The sequence below is a fragment of the Trichophyton verrucosum genome (assembly GCF_000151505.1).
Source record: "Trichophyton verrucosum HKI 0517 chromosome Unknown contig00401_1.f1.exp, whole genome shotgun sequence".
Taxonomy (NCBI): Eukaryota; Fungi; Ascomycota; class Eurotiomycetes; order Onygenales; family Arthrodermataceae; genus Trichophyton; species Trichophyton verrucosum.
The window spans coordinates 1-27,332 of NW_003315364.1; the positions used below are offsets into that span (position 1 = coordinate 1).

Consider the following 27,332-nt stretch of genomic DNA (forward strand, 5'->3'; position numbering starts at 1 on the left):
GAGAGAGAGAGAGAGAGAGAGAGGGCGAGGATGAAGTCGAGGCGAAGTCGCGGGGAGGAAGAAGAAAGAAAAGAAAGAAAAAAAGAAAAAAAAAGAGGAGGAGGAGAAGAAGAAAGTCGGGAAGTTGAAGAAGAAGAAAAGAAGAAAAGAAGAAGAAGAAGAAGAAAGTCGAAAGGGGCTAAGAGAGGGCGGCGGTGGGGCGTGGCCAGTTAAAGCCAGTTAAAGACTTAGTTAAAGACTTGGTTAAGAGTTAGTTAAAGACTTAGTTAAAGGTTAGGTAAAGGTTAGTTAAAGGTTAGTTAAAGACTTGGTTGAAGATGGTTAAGTTAGTTAAAGACTTAGTTAAAGACTTAGTTAAAGAGTTAGTTAAAGACTTGGTCGAGACTAGTTAAGACTCGAGTAACGACAGTTAAAGACGAAGAATCAACCTGCGACACGCCGTGTTTCAGCGTCTCCGATCTCAGACGAGGCGCCGACGGGGTTCGTATCGCCAGGGACTCTTCCTGGACGCTCTACTGGGGCTCTACCGGGGGCTCTACTGGGACTCTACTGGGGACTCTACGGGGACGCATCTCGAGTCTCGCGCTTGCTTGCCTTTCAGTGGCTTTTCCATGACTTCATTACTTGGTACGCTAAGGAGCTGCCAGGGTCAGGGGGTGGAGGCTGCCGGTGGATAACGACAGAGTCTTCCTCTCCTTCTTCCTCTTCTTCTTCTTGTCCTTCTTGTCTTATCCATCTTGTGCTTCTTGTCTGTCTCTGCTTTCTTGTGCTTCTCCTATCTGAAGGTGTGGGAGCGGCCGGCAGTCTCGGTGCGAGGCTTCTTGACTCCAGATGGCGCTTCCAGCAGCTTGCTGTACGGATTGAACCGCTGGCCGTTGCCTTGCTGCTTCTGCTTCTGATTCTGATTCTGATTCTTCTGCTGCTTCTCCCGGTGTATCAGGGACTCAGCATTCGCATAGTCAAACGGCCTGCCTGCCTCCTCGCCTTCATCTCGCGGTCGTTTGCCCAGCGAGGACCTCTGCTTCAGCTGCTTCTTCTTCTCCTTCTTCTTCCTGGCGCTGCCCTCGTCCAGCAGGATCTCAGACGCATCCTTATCAAACGCCGTTTCACCAGTGTCGTCTCGTAGACCGTCTCTCCTCCGCGGCGGTGCTCCAAACTGTCTCACAGTGAAGATCTCGTTGCGTTGTGACACCTTTGCTTCTTCCTCTTCTCCTTCGTCTTCCTCCTCATCTTCTCCAGATTCATCCTCAGATGGCTCTCCTTCGTCTTCCACTGGCCGGGGAACTTCACCCTCAACCAGCCGGACAGGCATGTTCGGGAGCGGCAGGGATAGCTGCAGGGCCTGCGTCGATGCAGACACGCTGTATCCATGAATATCAGTATCATTATGATTATATTCATCATCGTTGCAGTTGATACTGCAATTCTCTAGCCCGGTTTGACCCCAGAACCGCGACTCCGTAGTCCGCACTCCCACTGCACATGTCGAAGTGGACGATGCAAGGGCGGCTGCACCAGCACCAGCACCAGCACCAGCAGCACCAGTAGCCCTGCTGAGATCCACAGCACCCCCATCCCCATCCCCATCCCTACCCACCACCACCGCCGCCGCCGCCGCCGCCTCCTCCTCTGCTCTGCCAGTAGCAGTAGCCGTAGTAGCAGCCGTAGCCATCCTCCTCGAACTTGCAGCCGCATGTCCGGCCGGAGATCGTCGCCGGATCAGCTCATGCATCTCCGGCCCCGTAGCGCCGCCTTGCTGTCTTGCCTCGCGGATCAGGCCAGCCACCTCGTCGGTTCTGCTCCTCAGCGACGCAGAGACTGGAGACCCCATGCGCAGCACCGCAAACTTGTCCTCTGGCATCTCCTGCGCCAGCCGGAACAGCGCCCGCTTCGACAGCACCGTCTGCGGGCTCTCGTCGTCCGCGCGGGCAGTCTTGTCGCGCCATTCATGCAGTGCCCGGAAGACAGCGAACTGCTCGCGTGTCAGCGCCACGGGGCTGTTGGACAGCATATCGTGCCATCCGCCGCTGCCTCGTCCCGTAGCAGCATCGTAGGTAGGCCGCTCGTAGCGCTGCAGGGCGCATTCCTTGGACCGTTCAAGCACATACTCAATGGCCTCCCGTCCGCCTCCTCCCGGCCCTGACTCCTTCTCTTCTGACGACGACGGCAGTAATTCAAGTAACTGGTTCCGCAGCCGGTCAAAGATATACAGCAGGAAATGCGTGTCTGACCTCGCATAGTCCAGCATGCCCGCCAGCAGAGGCCGTATCCGCCAGTCAGCCGTCTGATACTGCTTGTCGGCGTCAAAGCCCACGTACTCATGCAGCAGGAACTTCAGGCTCTTCTTCGGCAGCTGCAGTGCGCTAGCAGCATGGAACGTATCGAACAGCCCGACCAGATACAGCCCCAGATCCCGCTGCAGCCATATCACATCCATGCTCGAGCCATGCAGCACCTTGATGATGGACGGGTCTGCAAATACCTCGTTGAGCACCTGGAGCTGGTCACGCCATGGCTTCAGCGTGTCCACGATCCAGTCCTGCTCGCGCGTACTGATCTGCATCAGACATACCAGGCCATGGTAGACGTGGCTGTCATGGTGCTCCAGGTCGACTGCGATCTCCTTGGCCTGCTTCAGCTGCGATAACATGGCGTGCACGTCTTCCAGGGTTTCGACGAAGATGGCCTTGCTGTCGGCTACGGGCGTGTACATCGTTGGCTCGGCCTTTTCGTACACTCGAGCCGGATACGTCGAGGCCTCAATCTCTTTCTCATACGGATGGTTGTACCTAGACCCAAAATTAGTATATCATCAGTTATAAAGGAACGTAGATGGTAACTCACGGCTTGGTAGGATCTTGGATGCTGCCCCCGAGACTCTCCTCCAGTCCAACAAGGGCATGAGGCTTGCTTTTCAGCAACGGCCTGAACGCCCGTCCATCATCCGCGTTGTCTAGCTTGACGTCGAATTGGAGCTGTGGCTTCGCTATCTTCGACGACCCATGGCTGTACATCCGCGGGAATCCAGCCGTCTCTTTCTTCTGTGCTTCCTGCGCCGGAGCGTACTTCTTGATCACGCCTGTGAACTCGTCCAGACATGCATCGGCCTTCTCCAGAAGCTCGTCGATAACATCCACTACATCCTTCCAGTTCTCCTCCACGCTGTCCTCGTCGCGCAGCACCGTCTTGGGCTTCTTCTTTTTGTTCTTCCCGCTCCTTGAATTCGAATCCGCTGATGCTGAAGAGCTCGACGCATTAAAGGGGGAGTCCGGGTTGTTCGCGGATGCGATGCGCAGCAGCGAGTTGGTCAGGCTCAGCAGGCGGTTGCTCTGCTCCGTCAGGCTGCGGCTGGTCGGCGAGTCGAAGGAGCGGTGGAAGGCAAGGTCGCCGGACGCAATGCGGTTGGTCGTCTTGACGGCGTCTACCAGCGCTGCCTGGGTCTGCTCCTGGAAGGCCGGGAAGCCCTCGGCGTCCATCTCGACAGCACTTGCTACAGATAACACTGGGAGAAAAGCAAATGGTACGGGTATGAGGATAAGCTTGCTTGTATTTGTGCAGTCTCAAGTAAAGGTGGAAATGACAAAACGCATCCTTGTGCAGCAGCTGCAAGAGAATACCAATTTGACCAGCTTCATCGACTTCAACTTTTCAACCTGCGATGTTCTCTTTTCAACAGCAGGCGAAGGAAGTTTGATAAACGAAATAAAAAAAAAAAATAAATCCGAAAAAGAAAATAAAAAGTTCATCGGAACCGGCGAAAAGTTAAGCCGCGCAACGTCAAAAGTGACTTCAAAAGAAACGAAACATCGAAACTTATAGCAAAAGATGAGCAAGAATATAGCAAGAAGAAGAAGAACAAGAGAAGAAGAGAACAGATTTGACAGCAAGATATCCTTGATCCTCCGAGAAATATCGTGAGACTGCTTTGATTTGACAATTTGATTTGTTGATTTGATTTGACGACTTGGTTTGTCGACTTTGTTTGAGCTCCGAGCAGTTTGTGACCGGCAGCTGTTGTTCGTCGGTTGCTCCTAGGCTGAGTGGTCAGTGAGAGACTCTTTGAAGTAAGTTGTTAGCTGTTAGCTCTTTTGGAGGAAGTGTCTTGCCTGGTCTTGCATCTATTTGTTGCATTCGACCCCAAAATCTCGAGGGCTTGCAGGAGTAGGAGGAGAGAAAGTTCAGCTGAGAGAGGTTCGTATTTGGGAGTGTATGGTGTGAGACAGCAGAGCAGGTTGACGTTTCAGGCGTGTTTGTGATGACACTTGGTTGATGTCTTGTTGATGACTTGGTGACTTGGTGACTTGAGCTGACATGTGTGCTTCATAGGTGGTAAGAAGTAGTTGTCCATGGAAAGCTTGAAGACCGAACTTGGATGTTGACCTGGGGTTGTTCGGCAGGCTGGACTGGAAGATCGAAGCAGCAAAACGCGTCAGAAGCGTGAGAAGTGTTGTCAGTAAGTGTAGTCGTCATCGTGATGATAGAGCCGTGAAACAAGATTGGTCCCTTAACTTGACCCGTGTCTGAGCTGTTGCTGACTGCTGCCTTAGATTGAAAGAGAGAGAGAAAGAGCCTGAGTGAGTGCCTTGGAAGTTGACGAGCATGTTGACCGAGAACCCGACTTGACAAAATGTGACATGTCGTTAACTTCAAAAATTGGAGAGAAGGCAGAAGGCATAAGCAGCAGGAGCAGCAGCAAGGTGAGAGGCTCGAAGACAACGGGTAAGTTGAAGAGGCGTCAGTGTCAGTCTGAACAGCCGCGTGTTGCTGGGTATCTTGCTTGTAGTCGACGCAGGCTGGTTGGTATCATGGTTGGTGCTTGGCGAGAGACATGAATACCAATGGTGGGCGTGAGCTGTGCTTGGATTGCTGATGTTCGGCTTGCGCTCGCAGTGTCAGAAAGCAGTTGGTGAGGGCTAACCTGGATGTATTGGCAGGCAGGCTAGTTCGACCGACGGCAGACTGAGAGGAGCAGCAGAACACGAACAAGAGCGCTTATCTGGATAAGAGAGTGGAACGAGACCCGACATGTCTGCGTCACTGGCACCGGAATGCAACGAGATCAAAGAGTGAGTAACAAGTCGATGAACTGGTTGCATTGATTGACGGCCGGTGGTGATATCCGTTGGATCCAAGGAAGCGAAAGAAACCGAGCAAGCAGAGGGAATGTTGACTGATGATGGCTGCTGCTGGATAGGAGATACGACTCGTGCTTTCTCAAGTGGTATAGCGAAAGTGAGTTCAAACTTGTCAAAGGCCCGGGACAAGAGAACGAACACACGTTGAGAAGAGCAACGAGAAGGAGGAAGCTGAACGAGCGCAAGCTAACGCAGGAGGATTGCTAGAGTTCCTTCGAGGTAACACGTCGACGAACGAGTGCGAGGAGGTCTTTCAGCAGTACAAGAAGTGTCTGTTTGTAAGTAAAACAACCCAGAGCAGCAACTTGAACTTTCTTTGATTTGGCGGAGGCTGGCAGACACTCGACTGTTGTCAGACGAGGAGAAAAGACCGGAAGTCTGTCAGGCGGGCGGAGTGAAGGAACCCAGGGCAGGGGGGGTGGAAGGAGTGCAAGCATGTCAAATCAGCTAACATCCAACAGAGGACCCTGAAGGAGAAAGGAATTGACGTGATGCTTGACGAAGCGAGGAGTTCGAACCGGGAACAGGACGCAGATTTCTTGTCGAAGAAGAGCAAATGAAATGAAGAAACTTTAGGTAACTGTTTGATCATTCCACTTTGAATTGGCTGTTTACTCTTCTTCACTGGTATCCGTAGAGCTGGGGGTCGATGTTTGGGTCAACAACGACCGGGCCCAGGTCTGAGCTAGGCTGCTGCGGAGTCTGCTGCTGCTGCTGGGGGGTTGGCGATGGCGGCGGCGGCGGAACGGCAGCGTTGATCTCGAGCATTGGCTGGTCAGGCGGGCTCTGCTCGACACGCTGCTGCAGCAAGGACTGCGGATACGTCTGCGTGTCGACGGCGACAGTGCTGTTGGCGCCGGCCTCTTCGGTGGTAGTGGTGGTGGTATTGGCGGCAGAGGCATCGGCGGCGGTGGTGTTGTCGGCACTGTCAGCGACGTCGACATTGTTGTCATCCTGTGGAACGAACAACGGGCTGTCGGGAGCCGTTGTGCTGGTCGGGCCGCTGCCATGCTGCTGCTGGCCCGAGGCCCCAGTGCCCTGAGCAGGGTCGGTTGGCTGCTGTTGCTGCTGCTCAGGGGCGGGTGGCTGCTGGGGGGGCGCAGACAGCTGAGTAGCCGAGCCCGATGGCTGCAAGGCTGGGGCAGCGGCCGCTGGCTGGATTTCTCCAGACGACTCGAGTTCTTCTTATATTAGCATATACCCAAAGAAGAAATCAAAGATGATAGGAAAGAGTCTTACCTGGGTGCGGCGGGACGATCCGTTCGGCTGGATGGTCCGCCAGCGCTCGCAGAACGCCGAGCACCAGTCTCCTCTGTTCGCCATCTTCGATGTGGCGCGGTCGGTAGTGCCTGTAGTCGTCGAATGCGCAGGCAATACGGTTGCCTAGGCCCGGGGACAGCGTCGGCCTGAGCGTCTTGTTCCAACGGGACTCGAGGTCCTTGCAGTTGGCTGGAGGGAAGGCAGCGTCGAACTTGGCTTTGATGCCCTCCCAGCTCAGGTTTGTCCCCAGGCGAAGGGCCACGATGGCGAAGTCCTCCTCGTCGGTCCACTTGCCGTGCATCTTGCTGGTCTGCCGGAGCCTAGCTTCTCTTTCTTTTGGGTAGGTAACGAGAAGAAAAGATAAAGCAGTCTCACGGCGTTGGCGGGTGTCGGAAGTGATGCAACGGCTGCTGAAGCGCGTGGATCGAGTTGCGGCGTCCTTTAGTCGAAAGCTGCGATGCAAGGTCTCTTGAACGGCTCGATAGTAGCGGTCGAGTTTGTTTATGGTTGTCTCAAAGAGGCCTTGGATGCGCTAGTCGATGATAAAGGAGTCGAGCTTGCGTTGTTGAGCAGAAAGAGAGAAAAAAAAAAAGGAGGGAAGAAAGAAGAAAGAAGAGAAAAAAAGAGGGCGAGGTCGAGGGGCGTCGTCGGTCTTTATATAGGCTGGCTTTTGCTTTGGCTTGTCTTCTGGCAGCATCCGCCGAGCTTTTCTCTGCACTCTGCAGCCAGCTCGGCGGATAAGGAAGGAAGGAGAGAGAAAGAAGACAGAAAGAAGCGTCGACGACAGAGGAAGATGAGGGGATTTTATAGCCTGACGATGCGATGCGGAAGGAGCTAGAAGGGAGTGAAGGAGGACGACGACGGGGGAGGACGACGAGTGAAGGATTCTTTGTCATGCAGGAGAGAGGCAGGAGACAGTGAAGAGGATGGTGAAGATAGCAGTGAAGGGGATGGTGAAGGGGATAGCAAAGGGAAGGTGAAGGGATAGTCAATGGATGGAGATGCTGTGAAGAGAAGGGGGAAAGGGGCGAAGGTGGAGAGTCACTACAGTCTACAAAGGCTTACAAAGGTCTTCACAGGTCTACAAAGGATGGGGTGAAGAGAAAGGAAAAAGAAAGAGATGAAGATGAAGATAGTCAAAGAGTGATAGAGATAGTAGTATTATTATGGTATTATGGTATTATGAGTGATCATCTCCTCCGCCTGTCAAAGGGAAACGTTGACCCCCGGGGAAAGGACAAAGGAGCCCCTGAGGAGCTGCCTGCTGGACCACTCCCGCCGCCGCTGCCTGGCCCCGTCGAGCTCTTTGCAGTCAGCCGGGACCAGACGTCGACGATGCCCACTCGCTGGGCAGGCAGCATGCTGTACTGCAGGCTGTACAGGTTGCGGCGGTGGATGGGGGGAACGAACTGGCCGGTTGCCAGACAGAGGATCACCCGGGGAGACAGGTAGTGCTGTCTGATGCGCTGGCCGAGGCGGAAGTACTGGTCGAACATTTCCCTGAGACTCAGCGGGACGGACTAGATTAATGTTATTATTACTTATATCAAACAATTACTTGTATCAAATAAATATATAGACTTACTTTGAGGTGGATGTAAGATGTCTCGGTGTACTCGAGTTGGTCGTTGGGCGGTGGTGGAAGAGACGGCCGTCGAAGCTCAAAGCGAGTGCCCCCTGGACACACATGTTAATACACATACCACAGAGAGATAATAATAATAAAGCATACCAGGGAGTCGTCGAGAGTCCTTGAGGCGCAGCATCAGTGCAAACAAGGGGAAATGGTTGAGAAAGGCCAGACAAGTGTCCAGCCCGGCCTTCAGGGAGATAATGGCCATCCTCGCAGACGCAAAGGTGATGTAGAACACCAGCACCGTCGGCAGCAGGAAGAACAGCAGGGTGAACAGGATCGTCCCCAGCAGCAGTTGGTCCAGGTCGTAGTCGCAGGAGTCGATGCGGTTGCGCAGGATGTTGCGCTTGCGGCCGCGGAAGAGATGGAACAGCGAGATGATGATCGTCAGCTGCCAGTTGAAGATCCGGGCTGACGCTATGTAGAAGCTGTAGATGTGCACCGTGAAGATGGACAGCAGGTCGGAGAACATCGCTATAGACATGCTGGCTCCCGCGAAGCTGGAACACCCGATGATGTACACTACATATGACAGGAACGGTCTCAGGCTCGCCAGTGCGCCTACACATCACACCATTAGTACATATACACCAATAGATAGAGTAAAGGGTTCTTCTTACTAGCCCAGTGGGCAATGACCCAGAGGAAGAGATCGCCCAGGAAGACGGCCAGCTCGTTGTTCAGCTTCAATCCGGCAGGCCAGCCCATCAGCCAGGAGATCGTCTGCTGCAGCCCATCAACCGTCCACCCCGTAAGCACCGCATTGATCTCAGACGCCACATTGTCCGCATTGTCCACGATATACGACCCCAGCGCTATCCCGATAATCACATCATTAGCCACCAGCCACAAGCTGTTGTAGAACCGGATATAGTCCGGATGGCTGTTCGTCACGCTCTCCCAGTCGTCCTTGCGCTTCCGCAGCGTCAGATACTGGATCGGCCAGTAGCAGAACTGCTGCAGCCGGATATCAATCTGCTGTGCCGTGGCAGATATGTCCTTCAACGCAGCGGCGTCAGGGGCAGCGCGCCACTCAAGGATCCTCAGCACCACCTCTGCAATCACCCGGTGGCCGATCAGGCAGGCTATAAACCCCTTCGTGATGATCGGGTATATCCACACCATCACCACATACGTGATGCCCCAGAGCACCACGCCCCAAGCCGTCGTCGCGGACTCGACTACCCGCTGGCTCACGCTCAGCGCCCGCTTGGGCCGTGTCCCGATCAGCCCGATGTTGCTCTGGAGCAGCCTGTCCATCTCAAACGAGCAGTTGATTTGGTTGATTAGCACCGGAAGCGCTTGCTCCTTGGACGACGGCACATGCTTGACTACCGTCACCAGCCGCCGTTTGGCTATCAGTCGGGATGTCTGCGCCCGCGCCTCTCTCTCAGCCACTTCGACTTCATCCAGCGTCGTCTCGCCGCTGCTGCCGCCGCCGCCCTTGTCGAAGGTGGTGTGCTTGTCGCCCAGGGCCAGCGGAATCGGCCGTAGAGACATGTACTGCATCTTCGTTGGGTGTGGGCGGTTGAACATGATTACCTGCAGCGGTAGCTTCACGTTTGGAGGACAGTATATCAGTGGCACTCCCGTCGACGGGCTCGTAGTAACGTGGATATGCGACGTGGTAAACGCCGTAGGCACCTCTGCTGCATTCGTAGAGCCGAGCACATGCATCACTGGCTTCCCGCATAGCCCAAAGATGCGAGATATCGGGTGCGGGCTGTTGCGATACAGTATCCCCGTCCTCAGCGCATTTTCCACATTGCGTGCCTATCACCATATCAGCATTGTCTCATCTCCTCACTGTGGATATGGGTATGGGTATGGTAGGGTCCTACTTCAACATGCTCCAGCACAGAAACAACAAACAAGTCGAATTCAGAATTCCTCCATCCAACGATCACCCCCGGCGCATCAGACAACGCAACTTCATATGGCCAGAACACCCGTAGCAGGCCATCATTCATCACCATGCTGTCATTCTCTCTCCTTCTTATCCCCTCTTTCGTCAGCCTAGAATGACCCGCGCCGTCTGAGCTGTTCGCGCGCAGATATCCCGTGGTGCACGGAACGGGGGTGCTATTCAACACATCAGCTATCCGCGCATGCCATCACCACCATCATAACCGTCTTCCCATTATAGTGTGGATGAGTTATATTTACCACTTTCAGCTCCCTCGTCACGATATGGTTGAGCGGTACAAGTAGGGCAGCGAAGAATATCGACAGAACCAGGAATCCTCTGGCCGCGCGGGTCTGCCATCGTTTATCAATTAGTTTACTACCCATTATTCACACGGCAGAGTTATAGACTTACGACGACTCCGTGGTCCCAGGCAAAGATGGCGAGCTCGTACAGTCTGGTAACCAGGTCCCAACGTGCGGTGATGTAGCCAGCGACGAAGATGCTGAACGCAAAGACGGAGAAGGGGTGCATGAATCAATGCCTGCTAGGCGCCGCGCTTGCCACGGTGAGGCTTCAATTGATGGATGGACGGACGGATAGGTCGATAGCGACTATCGTGAAGCCGTGGATAGCTTGCGGGTGTTGGATTCTGGGGTCAGGCCAAAGTTCTTGCTTGCGGTCGTCCGCTGATTTTTATTTTTTAACTAAGTTATCGATAACTCAAAATGGCGCTTAGAGCGATTAACCGCCCATAGAACGACCACATATAGATAATCAAGATATCCATAGACGATAGACATACATTACTAGCTAACAGGTAGTTATGTGTTCGAGTCGATAGTTGAAGAAATGGTTTTATTTGACTGGCCTCGCTGTTAACGCCGTTTATGCTGAAGTTATATATCTATAAAGCCTTGATATCCAAAAACACCTTGTTGGCCTGCAGCTTCTCATCCGCGGCCACAAGCTCCCGTAGACGCTGCTTCTTCTCCTCCACGCTCATCTTCTCGTTACCAGGAGCCTCGACTTCGGCCTTCCACTTGACCAGCATCGCCTTCAACAGGGCATTGCCCTCCGCAACCTCCTCGGCAGTGAACTTCTCCACGGCCGCTGCGGTCTTTTGCTTCCCGTCACCATCAGCTCCAGAGGAAGTAAAGTCCTCAAGCTCCTCTGCCTTCTGACGAGCCATGTTGACCACCTTGTCCGGGAATCTGACCAGCTCCGCAACGTGGATGCCAAAGGACTGATCGCAGACTCCTGGTTCGACCCGGTATAGCAGCGTGACCTCTTGCTTCTTTTTCTGCTTCCCTTCCGCTGCTGGTCCGTCGCCGATAAAGGCTACCACATGCAGATTGCTCACGGCCTTGGGGTACCGTTCCTCTAGCGCCGTGAGCTCATGGAAATGCGTAGCAAATAAGCTGAAGCATTTGATCTCAGTCACAATGTGTTCTGAGATCGCCCATGCAAGACCGAAGCCATCATACGTGCTTGTTCCTCGGCCCAGCTCATCAATTATGATTAGAGATTCGGAAGTTGCTGACTTCAGGATATTCGCGGTCTCAAGCATCTCCGCCATGAAGGTCGATACTCCCTTTAGCTGAGAGTCGCTGGCACCCACTCGGGCCAGGATGCTGTCAAAGATCGTGAGTTCTGCCTCTGAACAAGGAACAAAACATCCGGTCTGTGCCATGAGTGCAATGACCCCTATCTGTCTAATGTAGGTAGACTTGCCACCCATGTTGGGACCCGTGATGATCAAAAAGGAGGATTCGTCTCGGATCAAAGAGACATCGTTCGTGATGAAGGTGATATCATCTTGCATTTCCATGCAAGGGTGACGCGCTTCCTTGAGGATGGTGTTGCCCGTTCCTCGTGGGTGAATTTTGGGCCTCACATATGCCGTTGGTGCGTGTGCTGATACATGGGCAAAGCTCACTATTACGTCGAGATGTGCTAGGATGCCAGCTAGCTGCTCGAGTAAGGGGCAATAAGAGGCTGCAACGTTGACAACCTCGCTGACAAGCCCGGTCTGAGTCCGGTTATAGTTCATTGAGAGCTGGTCGTGCTCTCGTCGTAGTGCCTGCATAGTTGATGTCGTGAAGTATACTCCATTCTTCTGTGTTGAGCACTCCTGGTACTCTCGCTTATTGCGAATACACCCGGCTTCCTGCGGTATATTAGTATTGAAGACATATCAACAAAATAACCACTTTTCTCTACTCACATTTCGGGTCAACCTGAAGCACCAGCCGTGCACTCTGTGATTTTCAAGGAAGAGTTTCTTCTCCGTGTCCTGGCCAAGATCTCGGCCAACTCTTCTATGTTCGGAGTCCATATCATGTCTCAACTTATCAAGTTTCTTCCTGATTATCCGTAGACTATCGTCAAACTCTGGCTTGATGATGAACTCATGGTTGTCCAAAGCCTCAAGGTCGACCGTCGTCTCAACCATCTCAGCTAGTTTCCCTAAATCTTGTGAGAGTTTCCGTAGCTTGTCGGTATACTCTGCATCCAGCGGTGTTTGATACTGCTCGTCCATCACCCCCTCAAACGAGTTAATAAAACCTGGTATACGAATAACCACTTGATAGACACGAACAACATCTTCCAAATTGGCCTTGCCACGCTGAAAACGTTTGGCCAGCCTATATAGATCAGGTATGGATCGAAGATGATGCTCTTGCATGGTCTGTCTCAACTCGGTGTCTGTGACAAAGGCTTCGACTAGCTGCTGCCGTTTCTCAATATCCTTATGGTTCATCAGTGGCTGCTTCAGCCATTGCGCCAGCAGCCGGCCTCCAACAGGCGTCTTGCAGTGATTAAGTAGTCCATAGAGACTCATATTTTTCATGCTATCCCGAGGTCCAGGCATGAGGTTCAATGCCCTGAGCGCAGACGCATCGAGCTTCATGTATTGTGCCAGGTCATGCTTATAGAGTTGGTATTGGCCGAAGTTGGAAGGGTCAGACATTGCGTTGAGGTAGCTGATCAAAGCAGAAGCAGAACCCATTGCCAACTTAAGGTCTGTTTGTGGTAGCATAGCAGGTCCAGTCTCATCCTTCAGCAGCCTTGATAAGTCCTGCTCAATGTCCTTGGTCCCAAAGGCACTGACTGGCCGTTCTGTAATTGCCACTCCGCAGCTGTCAGCAATCTGTCTTAGCTTTGCTAGCTCAACATCCTTCTTCTGTCCCTCAGCGGGTATCAAACACTCCTTCACTCCGAGCTGGATAAGCAACGACTCGAAATTGGAGTAGAGGTCATTATCAACGAACTCGCTAACCCCCAGTTCGCGTACACTCGCATCCGCAAAGCATACACCAACATGTCTCATCTCTTTGGCCTTTGTAGCAGCCTTTACAGCAAGGATGATAGGTGCAGTGTCCATTGCATTTCCCCCAGAAGCTCCTCCTAGCTCCTCCTCCACATCCTGTAGGTTTCCTGGACTGGCTTGCTTTGCCATCTTCCAGCCCCTTCCTGAAGCACCGTTTTGTGACGACCATATTTGCACTCGCTTATTTAGACGGAAAAGGGCTTCTCGTAGAAAGGATCGAAATACAGTGACTGACAATGTCACCGATGCCAACCCGCTGTCACTTCGTCCCAGCGTCCGTATCACGGATGTAGTCTTGTAGACTGTGCGAGCAATGTACTCCGCATCTACGCCGTGGGCAGTGTACCAGTCACCACGATCAAACACGCGCACTGTAGACTCGTCTTCGACATCTAATGAGCGGAAGAATTTAATAAACCCGACCTCATCGTCAACCTGTAGATGTCGTTAGCTCTCAATTACTCTTAGCTATAGATTGCAGTTGCAAGTAACACACTCACCTTCAGCTCGGGACGAGACGCCATAATATAACTGAAGCTACCTTTCCAACAAACAAACGCAACTATAAGTAATTAGAATATAATCAATGCTTCTTCCCTCCTCCAGGTCTATAAATTGTCCATCAGCTTCAATCGGCTTCTGCAAGTTTTCAACGCGACTCGACTTTAATCGAATTTAGGATCACGTGAGCACGCGTCTTCGCGCGCTTCTTTTCATGACGTAAATTTTGATATCAAAAAGACGAAGACGAAGAACGACAATAAAAGAGCAGAAGAAGAGAAGCGAAGAGAAGAGAGGAGATGGCAATAGGGCTGCTCTAGAACGCCTGTTATGAACTAGACTAAACACTAAGATACCCATAGCTACAACATATAACGTACAGCGAGCAACTGCGGGCTGTCACTCCCTTTTCTTACCAGCGCCTCCTTTGGCTGCCTTGCTGACGGCCGTCGATTTGGGAGCGGCTTTGCCCTTAGCCTGCGTCTTCGCCTTTGCGGTTGGCCTCTTAGGAGCTGCTTTGGTTACCTTTGCTGCTTTGGCTGTTTCGGGCGCGGGAGTGGCCTTTCCCGCTGCCGGGGCTTTACTGGGAGCTTTGCTCTTTGCCCTGCTCGTCGTGGCTCGCTTTGGCCGGGTGCTGCTTTCAGCTTGCTCTTCTTGATCGTGTACTTTGGGGACGGTAACTGGGATTTCTACTGAAATCTGCTCTCTTGTCTGAGGCCGTGACTCTGCAGAAGGCGCAGCAGGCGTCTTTCTGGCAGCAGGTCCTCGTGTACCGCGTCGTGATGGGGGTGCAGTGTGCTCCCGCATCTTCTCTCTTCCTGAGATAGCAGCCTGTCTCCTAGCCCGTCTGGGTGGCCCCTCTACTACAGATTCGGGTTCAGCCTCGCCATGAGGTTGCTGTGATATACTCCCTGAAACCAGACGTTCAACCTCATTCCTTGTTGACGTCCCTGCTTCACCTTCAGGCTCTTCTTCAATAGATGGAAGAGGAAACTGTTGCGGATCTATTTCCTCGGACAATCTCTCCTCCTTTATGACAGGTGTCTTCCCATCGTTAATGAGACCAACCCGTCGGCCGGGCCTGGTCAGCTGTGGACAAGATGGAAGCGCACTAGCCAATGTCTGACCAAAGCTACCCAGGTGGCTGATGGCCGGTGCACTCCACGTTCTAATCCGCCGAGTAGGATGTGTGGGCTGCGGGAAATGAAGCAGTAAGCGTCTTCGGCCCATACGACCGAACTCCCTCCGCAGCTTTTTTACGAGCCTCTCTTGGTAGAATCTGCTGTATGGGATATGTTCAGGCCTCGTCTTAATCTCGCCTGGCGAGGGCGTGAACTTTGATGATTTATACGGAACTGGACGCTCCTTCGTCCTGACCCCGTATTGATCATACTCTGTCCTGTGGCTTTGATCGCTTGAAATGAGAATTTCAGCTAATTAAATGGATGGTTAGTATTTGTTGTACTCCGTATCAAAATTTCCTTTATAGAACAAGCTTTGCCAAACTCACCAGATTCGGACACAGCACCACTTTGTCTCGGATGGTCAACTGAATCAGAGCGATTATTTCCTTCAACAGCCCTGCCCTTGCCCTTGTCTATTTTGGCAGTATTACTGCTCTCACCGACACCAGAGCCTGGCTCCTCTGAGCTGTCTTCCACTCTAGCTCGTTTCTTCGTTCTCACAGCAGGGAGCTCATCAGCATCACTTGGTGTGCCTGTAGCCGAAATACCCGTTTCAGCTTGGCCATCCCCTGCTCTCTCCCTTCCTCCAGGGGTCAGGGTGTCGCCTGCAGCATGGCCATGGCTATGAGATGTGTCTCTCCGTGGTTGTTGATGTGGCGTACATCTAGCCACCACGACAGCTCCTGGACCAATATATACCCCTGCCCGTGCATCCCTCTGTATCCGCTCATACAGCTCTGGATCATGTGTTTGTGGGCCAACCCCGGACGCACTCCGTTTAATTTTCAGGTCATAATACAATTCCTGATCCGTCGTTCCTGGCCCTGAGCTCGATCCGGGCACAGACCCAGTGCGTGGGTCGTCGTTATCGTTTCGCTTCTGTCTCTTATCCCTGTGTCCGTCCGAGCCATTGCCATCCTCGTGTACATCGTTTCCTTCTTCGATTGGTGTTTCTCCTCGCACGTCTTGGGATGTTCCCCCTTCTCTCCTCATTGGGGCAGGATGATTCCCCTTGTCACCTCCTGGCGTTCCCGAGACGGCCCGTTGGCCCCCTGAACCCATATCTCTTGGTATCCCGTGGGTTACTTTCGGCTCCTATGGGAGGCTTAAATTCGCCTCTTATATTATGTGGTGGCAATCTGAGAGCAGCCCTTTGCAAGCTGGTAAATCGAGAAAATGTTTATGCGATAGTGCCACAGTGTCTCATTGATTGAGAAATGTGAGGATTGCAAGGAAGGTATAGAACTATGGACTATCTGGGAAATCTATATAACATTAGTTAAAGGGATAATGAGATGGTCATTGGTTTAGAATACAAAGCATTTGATAAGATAGTCGACATTTAATAATGGTACTTTGTACAATGATATGTTTGTGAATGAACCGGTTTCTTATCTTCGAGATCTTGTACAACCAGTACATTGATATACCAAGCTACCAAATAGAATGGTCAAGTTTAGCTAACTTCCCCAAATATAAAAACTTTATCCACTTGGTATTAGATGGCCAACGCCAGCCAGATATCAAGGTCACAACTCATACACGAAATCAGGCATAAAAGTCCACCATCGCTCAATTTTAGTGGCATAGGTATCCGGTTCTTGCAACAGTGGGGTATCATAGTGGCTATGTATGTGTCTAATTCATTGAGGCTTCATTCGTATCCCGACTTTCAAAGGGAAAGAAAGAAATAAGAGAGTATCGTCAACACAGTGAATGACCAGCTGGGTCAATGGAAGAAAGGTCATGGGTAAAGAGGAGCCAGGTAACGAGAGTGATGGAGTATTAATTTGGTGGTAAATAAGTGAGTAGTAATATATGCCATGAATGCAGAAGAGCAGACCAAAAGCCCCCCCGTTTTCCAAGATCAAGTAAATAAAACAGACCAAGAAGTGAAGAAAGGAGACAAGCAGAGAGGGAAGAATGGGGGACAAAAGAACGGAAGTAGAAGCATTAAAAGTGGTAAAAACAAGAGAGTCATTAATTCGTTTCAATTCATTGCAGCATTCTTCATCCAACTCGTCATTCCTCGATCCTTATTCATCCCTCTTCAAGATAACTTTTTTTGTTGTAAACTCGATATTCGAGCGACCGAACAGACATTAACGGGTAAAGGACAAGAAGAGAGGATCCGAAGAGCAGAACAGAACAGAAGAGAGAGCAGCCTAAGTAAATAATTCATACCACGCCGTGTCGCCACATAAGAATAACCCGTAGCATAAAATAAGCAAATAGCCGAGTATTGCTTTGGACAAGCAATACCTGTCATTGATAACCGGAATAGAATATCAAGCAGTGAAACAGAAGTAATTTTTTTTTCGACAGAAGGACAAAGAGATGATGGATAAACAAAATACCACCACCAAGAGCAATAGAAGTAAATGGTGCATTGTCCCAGGAAACAAAAGCCAGAGCACAAACTAGGGGGAAAGGTACAGAATGAAGAAAAGAAAGAATGGAAACAGTATTGAAAGACAAGGTTTAGTGGCCGTCTTATGTATGGGTATGGATGTATGGATGAATGTATGTAAAGCAAAAGAGAGAAGAATCGAAAAGGAAAGGGAATAAGGAGTATAAAGAAAGTGACCCAAATGTTCCTATCATTATAAATCATCCGGTTGTACCACATAATGGAATGACCGTTATCCATGAGCCGGATCATCAGGCTTATATTTTGCTTGTTCAGTTTCACTCGTAGCAATGTCGACCAAGGCCTGGAGACGGCCTAATCCTACACCACCGCTAGGCCTAGTGGGAAGTAGTTGCTGATGCTGTTGTTCTTGCTGCTGTTGTAGTAGTAGCTGATGGACATTGTGCGAATGATGATCTGCTGCATTCATCTCATACTGTGCTGGCTGGTGATGTGTGGGGGATGTTTCGGTAGGAACACTTGGTCCAGGTCCCTCGTCCGCTTCCATTTCATCTTCATCTTCTTTCAGGGGACCAGTACCGGCTCCCGTGGATGGCCGTGAGCCAATACTTTGCAGTTCACCCATCGTTGCTTGACTCCAGCTTGTTGCGTCCTTGGCACTACCACCAGAACTACTGTTGCCGTGGAGGTCTAGTCTAGTCAAGGTGCGCTGTAAGGTGGTATCTAGAGATAACTGGCCGCGCCTATGCTCTGCCCCAGAGAATGGCGGGGCGGGCCGGGGACCAGCATTGAATGTCGGTGCGAATGGGGTGCTGCCCATCAGGTGTGACGGCGGGGGTGGCGGTTGGGAGTATGGTTGAGGCTGGTAATGGTGGCGGTCGTAACTCCTTGGGCTGACCTCTCGTTCTCGATTGTATTCCAGGCGTGGTGGAACATGGTCAAAGGATTCGATACCTGGTAGGCGAGTTGTCGTCGGCTGTGAAGGTGAAGATAGTGGAGGCACATTGACGTTTCCACCTGGGGTCGCACCTGGTGCTTCAGCAGACTGCTGATACCAGAGGCCGCTGGTAGCTTGAGGAGGACGCGAGAAACCGGTGTATGAAGAGGGATGCCATGTCCTTCGTCGGGGATCGGCTTCAAACCCCGAGTCTATTGCGCTGGTTGGTGTTACAGCTGCATATTGGGCCGGATCTGTTGGCGCGGGAGCCATTACGGGGGGCGGCGCCGGTGCTATTGATTGACTAGGGTAAGGCGGATGGGTCATGCGAGTATATGGGGGCTGGCTGGGATAGTTTTGATGCGACGGGTCAAATGGTCTCGTACTTGTTGGCACTGATAAACGGCGACCAACGTTGCGGTCCGGCCAGTGCGAGGAACCGTAGGCAGAACTTGGGGAGGCATAGTAAGGGCTCGACTGATCGTATGTAGCCGATGAAGGCGTGAAGGTAGGGCCTGGCGCAGAGGACTGATTTGGAGGTGTTTTGGGGGGTTCGGCTCTGGTCTCTAATGATAGAGAATGTCTGCTGCGAGTGTGATGGTGGTGTTCAGCACCAGATCCGGCCATCATCAACGGTTGTGGCCTTCGTCGTAGCTCCTGGTGCTGTGGGGCATAGCTAGACATGTTCGATGAGATGCTAGAGGTAGACAGATTACGGCTGTGGCTGTGTGAATGGCTGCCGGCGGTCCCCGCGCGGGCTCTTCCGTTATGTCGTACACGATCGGTGCGTACCTGGCGCTGGAATCGGGTTCCGCTCGCTGCGAGGGAGTCACACGGGATGTTCTCGTTGACATGGACAGTCTGAGCATGCTGGCGGAGGTTGTCAAGGCGGGAGAACCTGCGAGAGCAGTGGCACTGGAATGGCCGTTCTCCAGTATGTTTTCTGGTCTTGTGTTAGCAGGCTTATGTTATCTTCTTAAACAGGCGGGAAGAGCAGTTACCTGATGTGTCTGGCTAAATGTTCGCTTCGGGTGAAGTTGAGATTGCAAGGCGGAAACTCGGTGCAATAGAACCGCTGGCCTTTTTTCTTCTTTGATGGAGGCCCGCCAGCAGCGTTGGCTGTTGCTGCCACTGCCGCTACCGCTGCAGCGGTTACTGCGTTTGCTGCTGCTGTAATTGAATTTGTTGTTGCAGCCCCTGAGGTACCTGCAGGACCTGTACCTGAAGGTCCGGCATCTCCGGTACCACCCATTTCGATCTCATTATCAGTCTGGTAGTGATCTCCGTCTGACTCCGGGTGTTGCATCTCGTCGAAGTTGGAGGAATGAGTAGAAGAGCCCTCGCGACTAACGACAGAGGTGCGATTAGGAGTTGAGGCGGCGGCGGGCTGGGTATTTGTATTATGTGGCGAGACGGATGAGGTATGTGAGTGTGCGTAGTGAACCGCTGATTGCGGTTGTTGCTGTTGTTGATGACGATGCTGTTCAGTAACGGTTACATCGTTCGTTCCATGGTTCGAGGCGAGTTCAGTATGAGAGGCGATGCCGTTTTGTCCTGCGAGCGGCTGTCCGTTCGGTTGTCCGTTGAGTGTAGGCACCGACGTAGCTGGCCCAGGCGATGGCTCTTTCCGTTGCTCCCGCTGCTCCCGCTGCTGCTGCTGCTGCTCAGGTACGGTCATTCTGTTATTTTTATTATTGACGGCAAGAAAAGAGGGCATCGTCGACACCAGATCCCCTGCTTAACTGTTCCTGGTGTTGTATTTCCTGCTCGTCTTCCCCTTGTTTCACTTTCTCCTGCTGGCGACCTGCGACCAAAACAGCCTCTCCGGCCAGAGAAAAACAGTGATAAGGAAAGTAAGAGAGAAGAGATAAGTGGAGGAGAAAAGGAAAGCCGAAGTGAAGTCGTTATCCAAGGCCGGAGCGGGAGAGGAAGGTCCTGACGGGGGGTCTAGCGTGTCATCTATGCATATATAGTATATGCCCCCAGTCGCACTTCTCCCTCTTTTGTCTTAAGCTGTCTTTCTCGTCTTTTCTTGTCTCTTGTTACCTCGACGACGGCCTTGCAAAAACTCCCACCGACGGCGGCGGCAAGTGGGTCGTTCTAGAGGAAGTAAATATGGATCAACGCAGAAATGACCGAAACATTCGAAATAATGGCGGTGGTACGGAGTAGGTGTTTTGTGTGTTGATATGTTGATATGTGGGCGGACGGTTAGAGGTAGAGGTTGGGTAGTTGTGGATAAAGGATAGAGGTAAAGGCCAGAGGAAAAGGCACAAGGGCACAAAATAACTGGATTCCTTCGAGGTCCCCGGGGTTGAAGCGCAGGGAATAAAAGAGAGGAGAGATGACGTTAGGCGAAGTTGTTTGGATGCAGTGGCAAGAGGTGACGGAAGAAGGCGATGTTTTTTGGTGTTTGGATTGTTTAGTTAACTCGCTTTCTCATCCGAGTTGCTGCAACGGATATTTATGATGGAGAATGATGGAGTCGTTTGTTGATGTGGGTTGAAAAATAGCCCAGGGAGGTCGTTCAGGTACCGAGTCAGAACGGACACCCCTGTGACACCGCAGGCGCAGTAAAAGAAGACGAGGGGGACGATATCCTCGCAGATGATCAAGTCGAGTCGAGTCGATCCAAGCAGAGGCAAGCAAGGTGCTAAGCACTAGATGTTGTTTCTGTCTGGGCAGAGTCGGCCGGCAGTGACGGTAGTACCGAGGAAGTACCCCTTTGGCAGTCAAAGTGTGTCAAAGGTCCGTAAGTCCGTAGTGCGTGGAAGAGGTGCGAGAGTTGATGAGAGTCCAGAGGGGAAGAGAAAAAGCAGAAGAAGAGTAGTAGGAGGAGGAGGAGGAGGAAGAAGAAGAAGAAGAACAAGAAGAAGGAGGAGAAGGGAGATAAAGTCGAAGGAAGCCGGCGAGAGATGAGGCTAAAGAAGCGAAGAGAAGGCTACGTCAGAGCCAGCAAGAAGGATGCAAGTCATGGGCGGCCCATGGAGACATCGACATCATGGATGGCATGCCATGGCATCTCTCGGAGAGGGGGCACCAAAGAGTGGTCAGAGGTCCCGGGGAGACAGCCAGCTAGGCAAGCCGCAGGCGTGAGCAGGCAAGGTACCGGTACATCGCCAACAAGTGACCAGCTCACAGGGGGTCCCTTCAACTAGGCCTTAACTAGCTTAACCAGCCATGCACTAGCCCCTTTAACTAGCCTCTTAACTAGTTAGGCTGCCCTTAGCTAAGGCCAACCCTTGCCCTTAACTGAACGCCTTTAACTGGAGCTTTCCACGCCCTTGAACAGGCGAAGGCCGGGCTGGACGCTAAAGGTGGGCGCGGCGTCAAGGTACATGGACTTGTTTCTCTGTTGTGCCTTGCCTTAGCCTTGTCCAGGTACAGGTACCTTGCATAACATGCCCTCGCTTTCGCTCTTCGCTTGCTGTCTTTTTGACGTCTCACTGTACGGAGCAGTTGACTAGCCGTCTCTCTTAGTCTTTCATCTTTTCATCAAATTCCCATCGTCGAGCAACTTGTTTTCCCTCCTTGCTCCCCCATCCAGGAACAAAAGGGTGCTGACCCTGACCCTGACGGGGACCTGGCCTGTTCCTCTCACTCTGTCTCCTCTAACGTCGTACAAAGCATGTGAAGAGGCGAAAGAACTTCCAGCCAGATGCTGGCTTTTGCGTTGCCTTCTGCTTGCTTTGAAATGGATACGACGAGCGCAGTCAACGAAGTCTGTCTGTCCTGGATAGGTCTTCTTTTTCCGCTTTTTTGCTTTTGCCTTTGCTTTTTGCTTCTTTTTCTCTGGTCGAGCGTGGTCGATCGACCGATCCAGGCACATTTCCCCGCCACTCCTCCAGGCTCAATTAGTTATATAACCATAGCCAGAGAGTTGTTTTGACGTAGAGCAGTACGGAGTACTTCGAGTACAGGTACTTCGTACTTCGTTTTTCGACCCCATGTTGCAACAAAGAAGAGACGGGCTACTCCAAAGTAGTCAGCGGAGAATAAATATAGCAAAGGAAGGGAACGAAAGTCTGATAGCTATAGAGCTGGTTGGTACCTGCATGTAAGTCTCACCATTCCGTCCAGTCCAGTTCCATAGCGTAGCATGGGGGACAGAGAAACAGGGCCAGGGAGAAGAAGCGCCTCTCAGGATGTTACCCGGGTACCTCTCTCTGCTGGTCAGACAGTTTGGACTTTGGTTCTGCGGCTGGTTTGATGGTTGATGCTGGTGGTGTTGTCGTATGTCTGCTACTGTCTGCTGCTGTCTGTACCACACAGCAGAGAGAATACGAAGAGATAGCAGGAAAAAAAAGGAAGCAGAAGAGATGTCATATCCAGGACCCAGCCGGGGTGGACCAGGTTCCTGGCACTATGGCCCGCCGTGGTCGGCGTTGTTGTAGATAGTTGGTTGCTGATAGTGGGTGGATGTAGACGCCTGGCGGAGGTGGTTTGACAGAAATGACAGGGCTTGCATACACAGAGCGCGCGCACACACACATACATACAGCACACACGCATACGCTACTAGTTGGTGAGATAGGTAACAGTATCATGCAAGGAATATGATAGAACGAACGCCTGCACTGGATGCAACTAAAGGTAAAAAGGACAGGGGAAAAAATGATATATACCAACTACTCCGGCTCCTATCGATTCCCTAGGACTGCGCCGACCATCACCGCCGCCTCTCTCTCCCAGTTGCCCACGACAAGTCCTCCACCATCAGCTTCTTGCTCTCTGTCCCTGTCTCTCTCCCTGCTGGCGCTGCCGGCACTGCTCCCACGTAATACGCACTGCCGGATCTCATCCCGCAGCCTCTCTCGGTTCCCTCGCAGGGCCCGAGCGGCCGCTCCGCCACGGTTTAGCAGCTCCCCTACCCGCGGCGATAGCGCGGATGCAAGACAGCGCCAGAAGTAGCTTGGCAGAGACGTCGTGTCCAGGTACTGCAGCAATGGATACAGTAGGTTGTTCTTGACATGCTTCTCTTTCTTCTCAGAAGTAGAAGTGGGCAAGGTGGACGATGATGACGATGATGGATCGTTAGCGGCGCGGTTGTAGAAGGGATGCGCAGGCTGTCTGGCACCCTGGAGTATCCTCTCTAGAACTACCACCGTCTGGCAACGGTTGGAGACCTCTAACAGTGCTCGCTCCAGAGAAGGGAGCTGGGAGAGTCCTCGAAGAAGGGCCTGCAGCGAGGCCGTCAGGGACGAATGGATGAACGATTTTAACGTTACAAGGAGCAGTTCTGGTTGGAAATTAGCCGCGGATATAGTCTGGGTAGTAGTAGGGGAGAGTAGGTAGAGAGCCGTCATGGCTGATATCAGTCGTGCTCGATTCTCTTCCTGTTGTGCATATGTAGAGCCAGTGCCACCAGCACCCGGCCGCAGAACCACCCCTTGCTCGTCTGTAGGTAGCGTGAACCGACTGACGATCTGCTGCGCGCGTGCCTTGACACTGTTCTCTGCTGGGTTCACCAGTTCGGCCTTCAATGTTCTCACCACCTTCACCCGCTCCAGCGCAGCGCCGTACCCTTCGCCTTCCCCGTCATCGCCACCGTTACTATTGTCCGCAAACATCCGTCTAAGCATCAACAGCGTCTGAGACGCCCTTACCAGCGCCCGGTGGTCCTCTCGATCACGCCCACTGATCTCCACCAGCTGTCCTTCCAGCTGTCTGCCCAGCATCAGGCATCTTGACACGGCCCTGGCCAACTTCACAGTCGCCCAGGACCGCTCCGCTGCTCCGCGCACTTCATCAGCCCCTTCCCAGCGACGCACCACATCTTTCTCAAGACGCTGATAGCCTTCCGTCAGCGCCAGAACCTGCGCCTCCAATGCCAGGAGTACACGTTGGCCTGAGGCAGTGGTGTCCGTCGTATACCGTAGCAGTGGTAGAGCAGACTTGGTTGTGAGTGTGTGGACGTGGCTGTCGACTTCCTGGATGTCGAACAGCACGCGAGAGAGCGGCGTAGAGAGGTCCAGCGGAGTATCAGACGGGTTGTTGGTGGTTGCCACCAGCGTCTGGGCGAACGAGGTCGGCGAGAACGACGGGTCCAGGAAAGTCTCGTAGTCGACGTACGACGGAGACGAGGTCATAGTGTGTAAGGATATGTAGGCTCTCGTAGGATTTCTGCTGCTAGACCGTTAGAAATGGCATGCCTAAGAGCTGTTCTTCACAGGGGGGAGGGTGTCCGGGGCGTTGTTGGTAATATACTTGCAGGTGCAGTGGTAACCACCCGAGTTTAACTATGGCGCTCTCCTCTATGACGCCAATGGTCACGTTAGCAGCGAGACGAAGCCAAAGAGGCAGAGCCTGGCCAACATCAGCATTCTTCGATCACGATAGACTACTTCTTCGTGTCTGGCCACTCTCTCTGCGTGTCCAGGCTAGGTGTTCGACTTGTCAAGGTGACGTTGGAGTCGTTGAAGCCGCCGCAGTTCGACTTTGTGGCCGTGGGAGCGTCACATGACGTCTTTCTAGCTTGAGCCATGCGGGACGAACGATGAAGTTGGAAGACAGCAATAGAAGGAGAATCAGTAGAACAGAGGCGGCAGAGGGCAAGGCGACGATGAAGTAGGCGAGGTGCAGGAGAGATACGATGAAGGTCTACACGGCGATATTTGACGACGGATGCTCCTTCAAGCATTAGGCTTTGTTTCTTGACGGCCCAACCAAGCTGGTCCTCAACGCGACGGGCTCTTCAGGCCGTTTCAGGTACGAACAACGCACCGCCGACGTCCGTGAAGACAAGACCCCCTGCTCGAGCTCTACTACATCGGCAAGATAGACGACGTCGGGGAGTCAGATGTGACTGATATAGCGTCCAAAGTGGCCATACCCAGCGACATACCGAGCTGGAACTGCCAGGACTTTGTCTTAGATGCGATGGAAGCTCTCGAGGGAAAAGTCGACATGGGCGGCGGATACAAAGAGCGTCTGGGGGAGCTGCGGTCGAAGCAGGGCGGTCTTGTCTAGAGAGTTTGGTTGAGGAAGACAAGAGGATAGGATGGGTATTGGATGCAATATCTGTTCATACAATTCATAAAAGAAGAATTAAGGAGGAAGAGAAGGATAGAGAAAGGATAACACAGACAACGTAAAGGGTAAAAAAGAGACGATATAAAGAATGTCCAACACCATGCTATCTTCCAAACTCCCGCCCGAGAAGGAAAATTAAAGGGGTATATGCAATACAACTATAATAACCAGAGCCGTGAACCTGTACCCAACTTGTATATTATCCCCTTTATGCAGTAGATTCAACCTCCTTACTAGGAACCTCGACGTAATCTCCGCCGCCATCTCGGTCTCGACCTCTGCCTCTTCCCCTCGACATGTTTTCAAGATCGATGCCACTCTCTATGTCAGCGTCTGTGGCAGGAGTCTGCTGCTGCTGTTGTTGCCTGGTGCCGGTAGTCGCAGCCTGGCCTCCAAAGGCAATAGGCTGTAGCTCTCTCCACTGACACGCCCACATGCCCAAGAATGTCATGAGCGTAGCACTAGCAGTCTGTAGTCCCCACCAGAGCATATTCGTAGGGACGGAATGTGTATAAAAGGATGTGATTGTAAGATGAATGAAATGTAGCGTAAAGGCGAAGTCAGGTATCAGTTTTGACCGGGACACAAACAAGAGGAGAAATATAGCTCTATAAATAGCCAAATAGTCAGCTCACACCAGCATTTACCCCTATAACCATAGAACATACCCAAGTGAGCTGTTCAACAACCAGACGAACCCCAGAGTCCATCCGACAGTTGTATCCCCCCGAACAGTCCGCCAGCTCAGTATAAGGTCAGGAGAAAATGAAGTACCAGCCACCAGGGCAGTAAAAAGGATCAGGACCGTAGCGCAGACATAGTAAGCTAGCTGTATCGCAAGGATCTTGCGTATGATCTTCGACGGAGGGAGGTCTGCCAGAGCGCCAGCCCTTGGAAGTCGACGGCGCCGCATGTATTGTATAAAACTCGAACAACACTCAGTTATCAAAGTATAGGGTTGAAAGGCCGCATCTCCCAGCCTAGCAGATATATCAACAATTCACTTCATCCGTCCCACGACGATGGTGCATCAGGGAGGATGTCAGGTCGCCGTCTTTCGATTTGTTTCTTTCCGGCTGGCGAAGCAGAGCCAACGGAGAGTCACGTGAACGATGCATTTAGTTACTGAGCTTTACTTTTTAGCTCCTTAGTATTAACGGCGAGCAAGCGGTAGAAGGTCACCATTTCATTCAAGCTGTTTTATATATTGCTTCTCTGGATTCCTGGCTCACCCTGTTACTCCTGACAATGGGCTGGTTCTCATCATCTACCGAGCCTGCGCCCAAGAAGGCCGCTGACGGCGGCTCAATCGCTCCCGACCGAACCTCCCGCCAACAATGTTGGATAGGAAGAGACAAGTTCTTCGCCTGTCTGGATGCCAATAATATCATAGACGCTCTCAAAGAGGATAGCGCCGCGCGGTCAAAGTGCTCTAAAGAAATACAGGAGTTTGAAAGCGCATGCTCGGCTACATGGGTATGTCCTCGCCGGAGTTGGACAGTGAATGTTTGCCTTTGCTAACGTCTGCTTTTAGGCCAAATATTTCAAGGAGAAACGAGTAATGGAGCACAGAAGAGACCAGACGATCCAAAGGATAAAACGGGAAGACATTGAGAGTGCCGCGGCGCAGAAGGGCACCAAATAAACCTACATTGCATGAGGAATTGCGCTTTACAAATTGGGCATAGCAGGGTGAATTTATGAATTTGGCGGAGTTTATCCTCGGCATTGGTAGCTGGTGATACCTGTCTCGGTCATGAGGACCTTGCGCTGACGTATGCTAGACTTCCAGCTATATGGGTTATGGCAGATCCAGGTATTGAATACCTCCCGGTTGCGTACAAGGGTAGAAAACGACACCAGAGAAGGCTGTAAGATATATGTAATATTAGCTTGAACATCTCGACAGCAAGAAATGAACAAATTAGAGCATATTATTAACGGAAAAAAATATAGTGCATATAAAATGAAGAGAATATATATATATAGCAACCCAAATTTAACCTATTCTCCATCCATCACCTTGCGCTGGAAATGAC

General features: G+C 52.0%; 11 protein-coding genes across 11 annotated transcripts; 4 read left to right on the forward strand and 7 right to left on the reverse strand.

Annotated features, from left to right (window-relative positions):
- Nucleotides 1-61: 61 nt before the first annotated feature.
- On the forward strand, nt 62-223 carry TRV_05308 (uncharacterized protein; the record flags this gene model as incomplete). Its single annotated transcript, XM_003020540.1, has 1 exon — nt 62-223. A coding segment is annotated over one exon (162 nt), but the record flags the coding sequence as incomplete, so codon positions are not given.
- Nucleotides 224-775: 552 nt separating this feature from the next.
- TRV_05309 (exosome complex exonuclease Rrp6, putative) lies at nt 776-3,476 on the reverse strand (the record flags this gene model as incomplete). Its single annotated transcript, XM_003020541.1, has 2 exons — nt 776-2,789; nt 2,845-3,476. The coding sequence occupies 2 exons, from the start codon at nt 3,474-3,476 to the stop codon at nt 776-778; spliced, it is 2,646 nt and encodes an 881-aa protein (XP_003020587.1).
- A 2,280-nt stretch (nt 3,477-5,756) lies between these two features.
- TRV_05310 (uncharacterized protein) lies at nt 5,757-9,564 on the reverse strand (the record flags this gene model as incomplete). Its single annotated transcript, XM_003020542.1, has 7 exons — nt 5,757-6,319; nt 6,375-6,805; nt 6,957-7,439; nt 7,620-7,915; nt 7,981-8,072; nt 8,099-8,502; nt 8,618-9,564. 7 exons carry the CDS (start codon nt 9,562-9,564, stop codon nt 5,757-5,759), a joined length of 3,216 nt encoding a protein of 1,071 aa, XP_003020588.1.
- A 1,277-nt stretch (nt 9,565-10,841) lies between these two features.
- On the reverse strand, nt 10,842-13,792 carry TRV_05311 (uncharacterized protein; the record flags this gene model as incomplete). Its single annotated transcript, XM_003020543.1, has 3 exons — nt 10,842-12,104; nt 12,162-13,703; nt 13,769-13,792. The coding sequence occupies 3 exons, from the start codon at nt 13,790-13,792 to the stop codon at nt 10,842-10,844; spliced, it is 2,829 nt and encodes a 942-aa protein (XP_003020589.1).
- A 189-nt stretch (nt 13,793-13,981) lies between these two features.
- On the reverse strand, nt 13,982-15,946 carry TRV_05312 (uncharacterized protein; the record flags this gene model as incomplete). Its single annotated transcript, XM_003020544.1, has 3 exons — nt 13,982-14,085; nt 14,186-15,088; nt 15,280-15,946. The coding sequence occupies 3 exons, from the start codon at nt 15,944-15,946 to the stop codon at nt 13,982-13,984; spliced, it is 1,674 nt and encodes a 557-aa protein (XP_003020590.1).
- Nucleotides 15,947-16,776: 830 nt separating this feature from the next.
- TRV_05313 (uncharacterized protein) lies at nt 16,777-17,130 on the forward strand (the record flags this gene model as incomplete). Its single annotated transcript, XM_003020545.1, has 1 exon — nt 16,777-17,130. One exon carries the CDS (start codon nt 16,777-16,779, stop codon nt 17,128-17,130), a length of 354 nt encoding a protein of 117 aa, XP_003020591.1.
- Nucleotides 17,131-17,595: 465 nt separating this feature from the next.
- TRV_05314 (C2H2 transcription factor, putative) lies at nt 17,596-19,939 on the reverse strand (the record flags this gene model as incomplete). Its single annotated transcript, XM_003020546.1, has 2 exons — nt 17,596-19,204; nt 19,263-19,939. The coding sequence occupies 2 exons, from the start codon at nt 19,937-19,939 to the stop codon at nt 17,596-17,598; spliced, it is 2,286 nt and encodes a 761-aa protein (XP_003020592.1).
- A 798-nt stretch (nt 19,940-20,737) lies between these two features.
- Nucleotides 20,738-21,419, forward strand: TRV_05315 (uncharacterized protein; the record flags this gene model as incomplete). Its single annotated transcript, XM_003020547.1, has 3 exons — nt 20,738-20,758; nt 20,793-20,902; nt 21,062-21,419. 3 exons carry the CDS (start codon nt 20,738-20,740, stop codon nt 21,417-21,419), a joined length of 489 nt encoding a protein of 162 aa, XP_003020593.1.
- A 1,482-nt stretch (nt 21,420-22,901) lies between these two features.
- Nucleotides 22,902-24,350, reverse strand: TRV_05316 (uncharacterized protein; the record flags this gene model as incomplete). Its single annotated transcript, XM_003020548.1, has 1 exon — nt 22,902-24,350. The coding sequence occupies one exon, from the start codon at nt 24,348-24,350 to the stop codon at nt 22,902-22,904; it is 1,449 nt and encodes a 482-aa protein (XP_003020594.1).
- A 1,151-nt stretch (nt 24,351-25,501) lies between these two features.
- TRV_05317 (uncharacterized protein) lies at nt 25,502-26,206 on the reverse strand (the record flags this gene model as incomplete). The annotated part of the gene is made up of 2 exons (XM_003020549.1): nt 25,502-25,901; nt 25,962-26,206. 2 exons carry the CDS (start codon nt 26,204-26,206, stop codon nt 25,502-25,504), a joined length of 645 nt encoding a protein of 214 aa, XP_003020595.1.
- Nucleotides 26,207-26,541: 335 nt separating this feature from the next.
- On the forward strand, nt 26,542-26,938 carry TRV_05318 (uncharacterized protein; the record flags this gene model as incomplete). Its single annotated transcript, XM_003020550.1, has 2 exons — nt 26,542-26,769; nt 26,828-26,938. The coding sequence occupies 2 exons, from the start codon at nt 26,542-26,544 to the stop codon at nt 26,936-26,938; spliced, it is 339 nt and encodes a 112-aa protein (XP_003020596.1).
- Nucleotides 26,939-27,332: the final 394 nt, after the last annotated feature.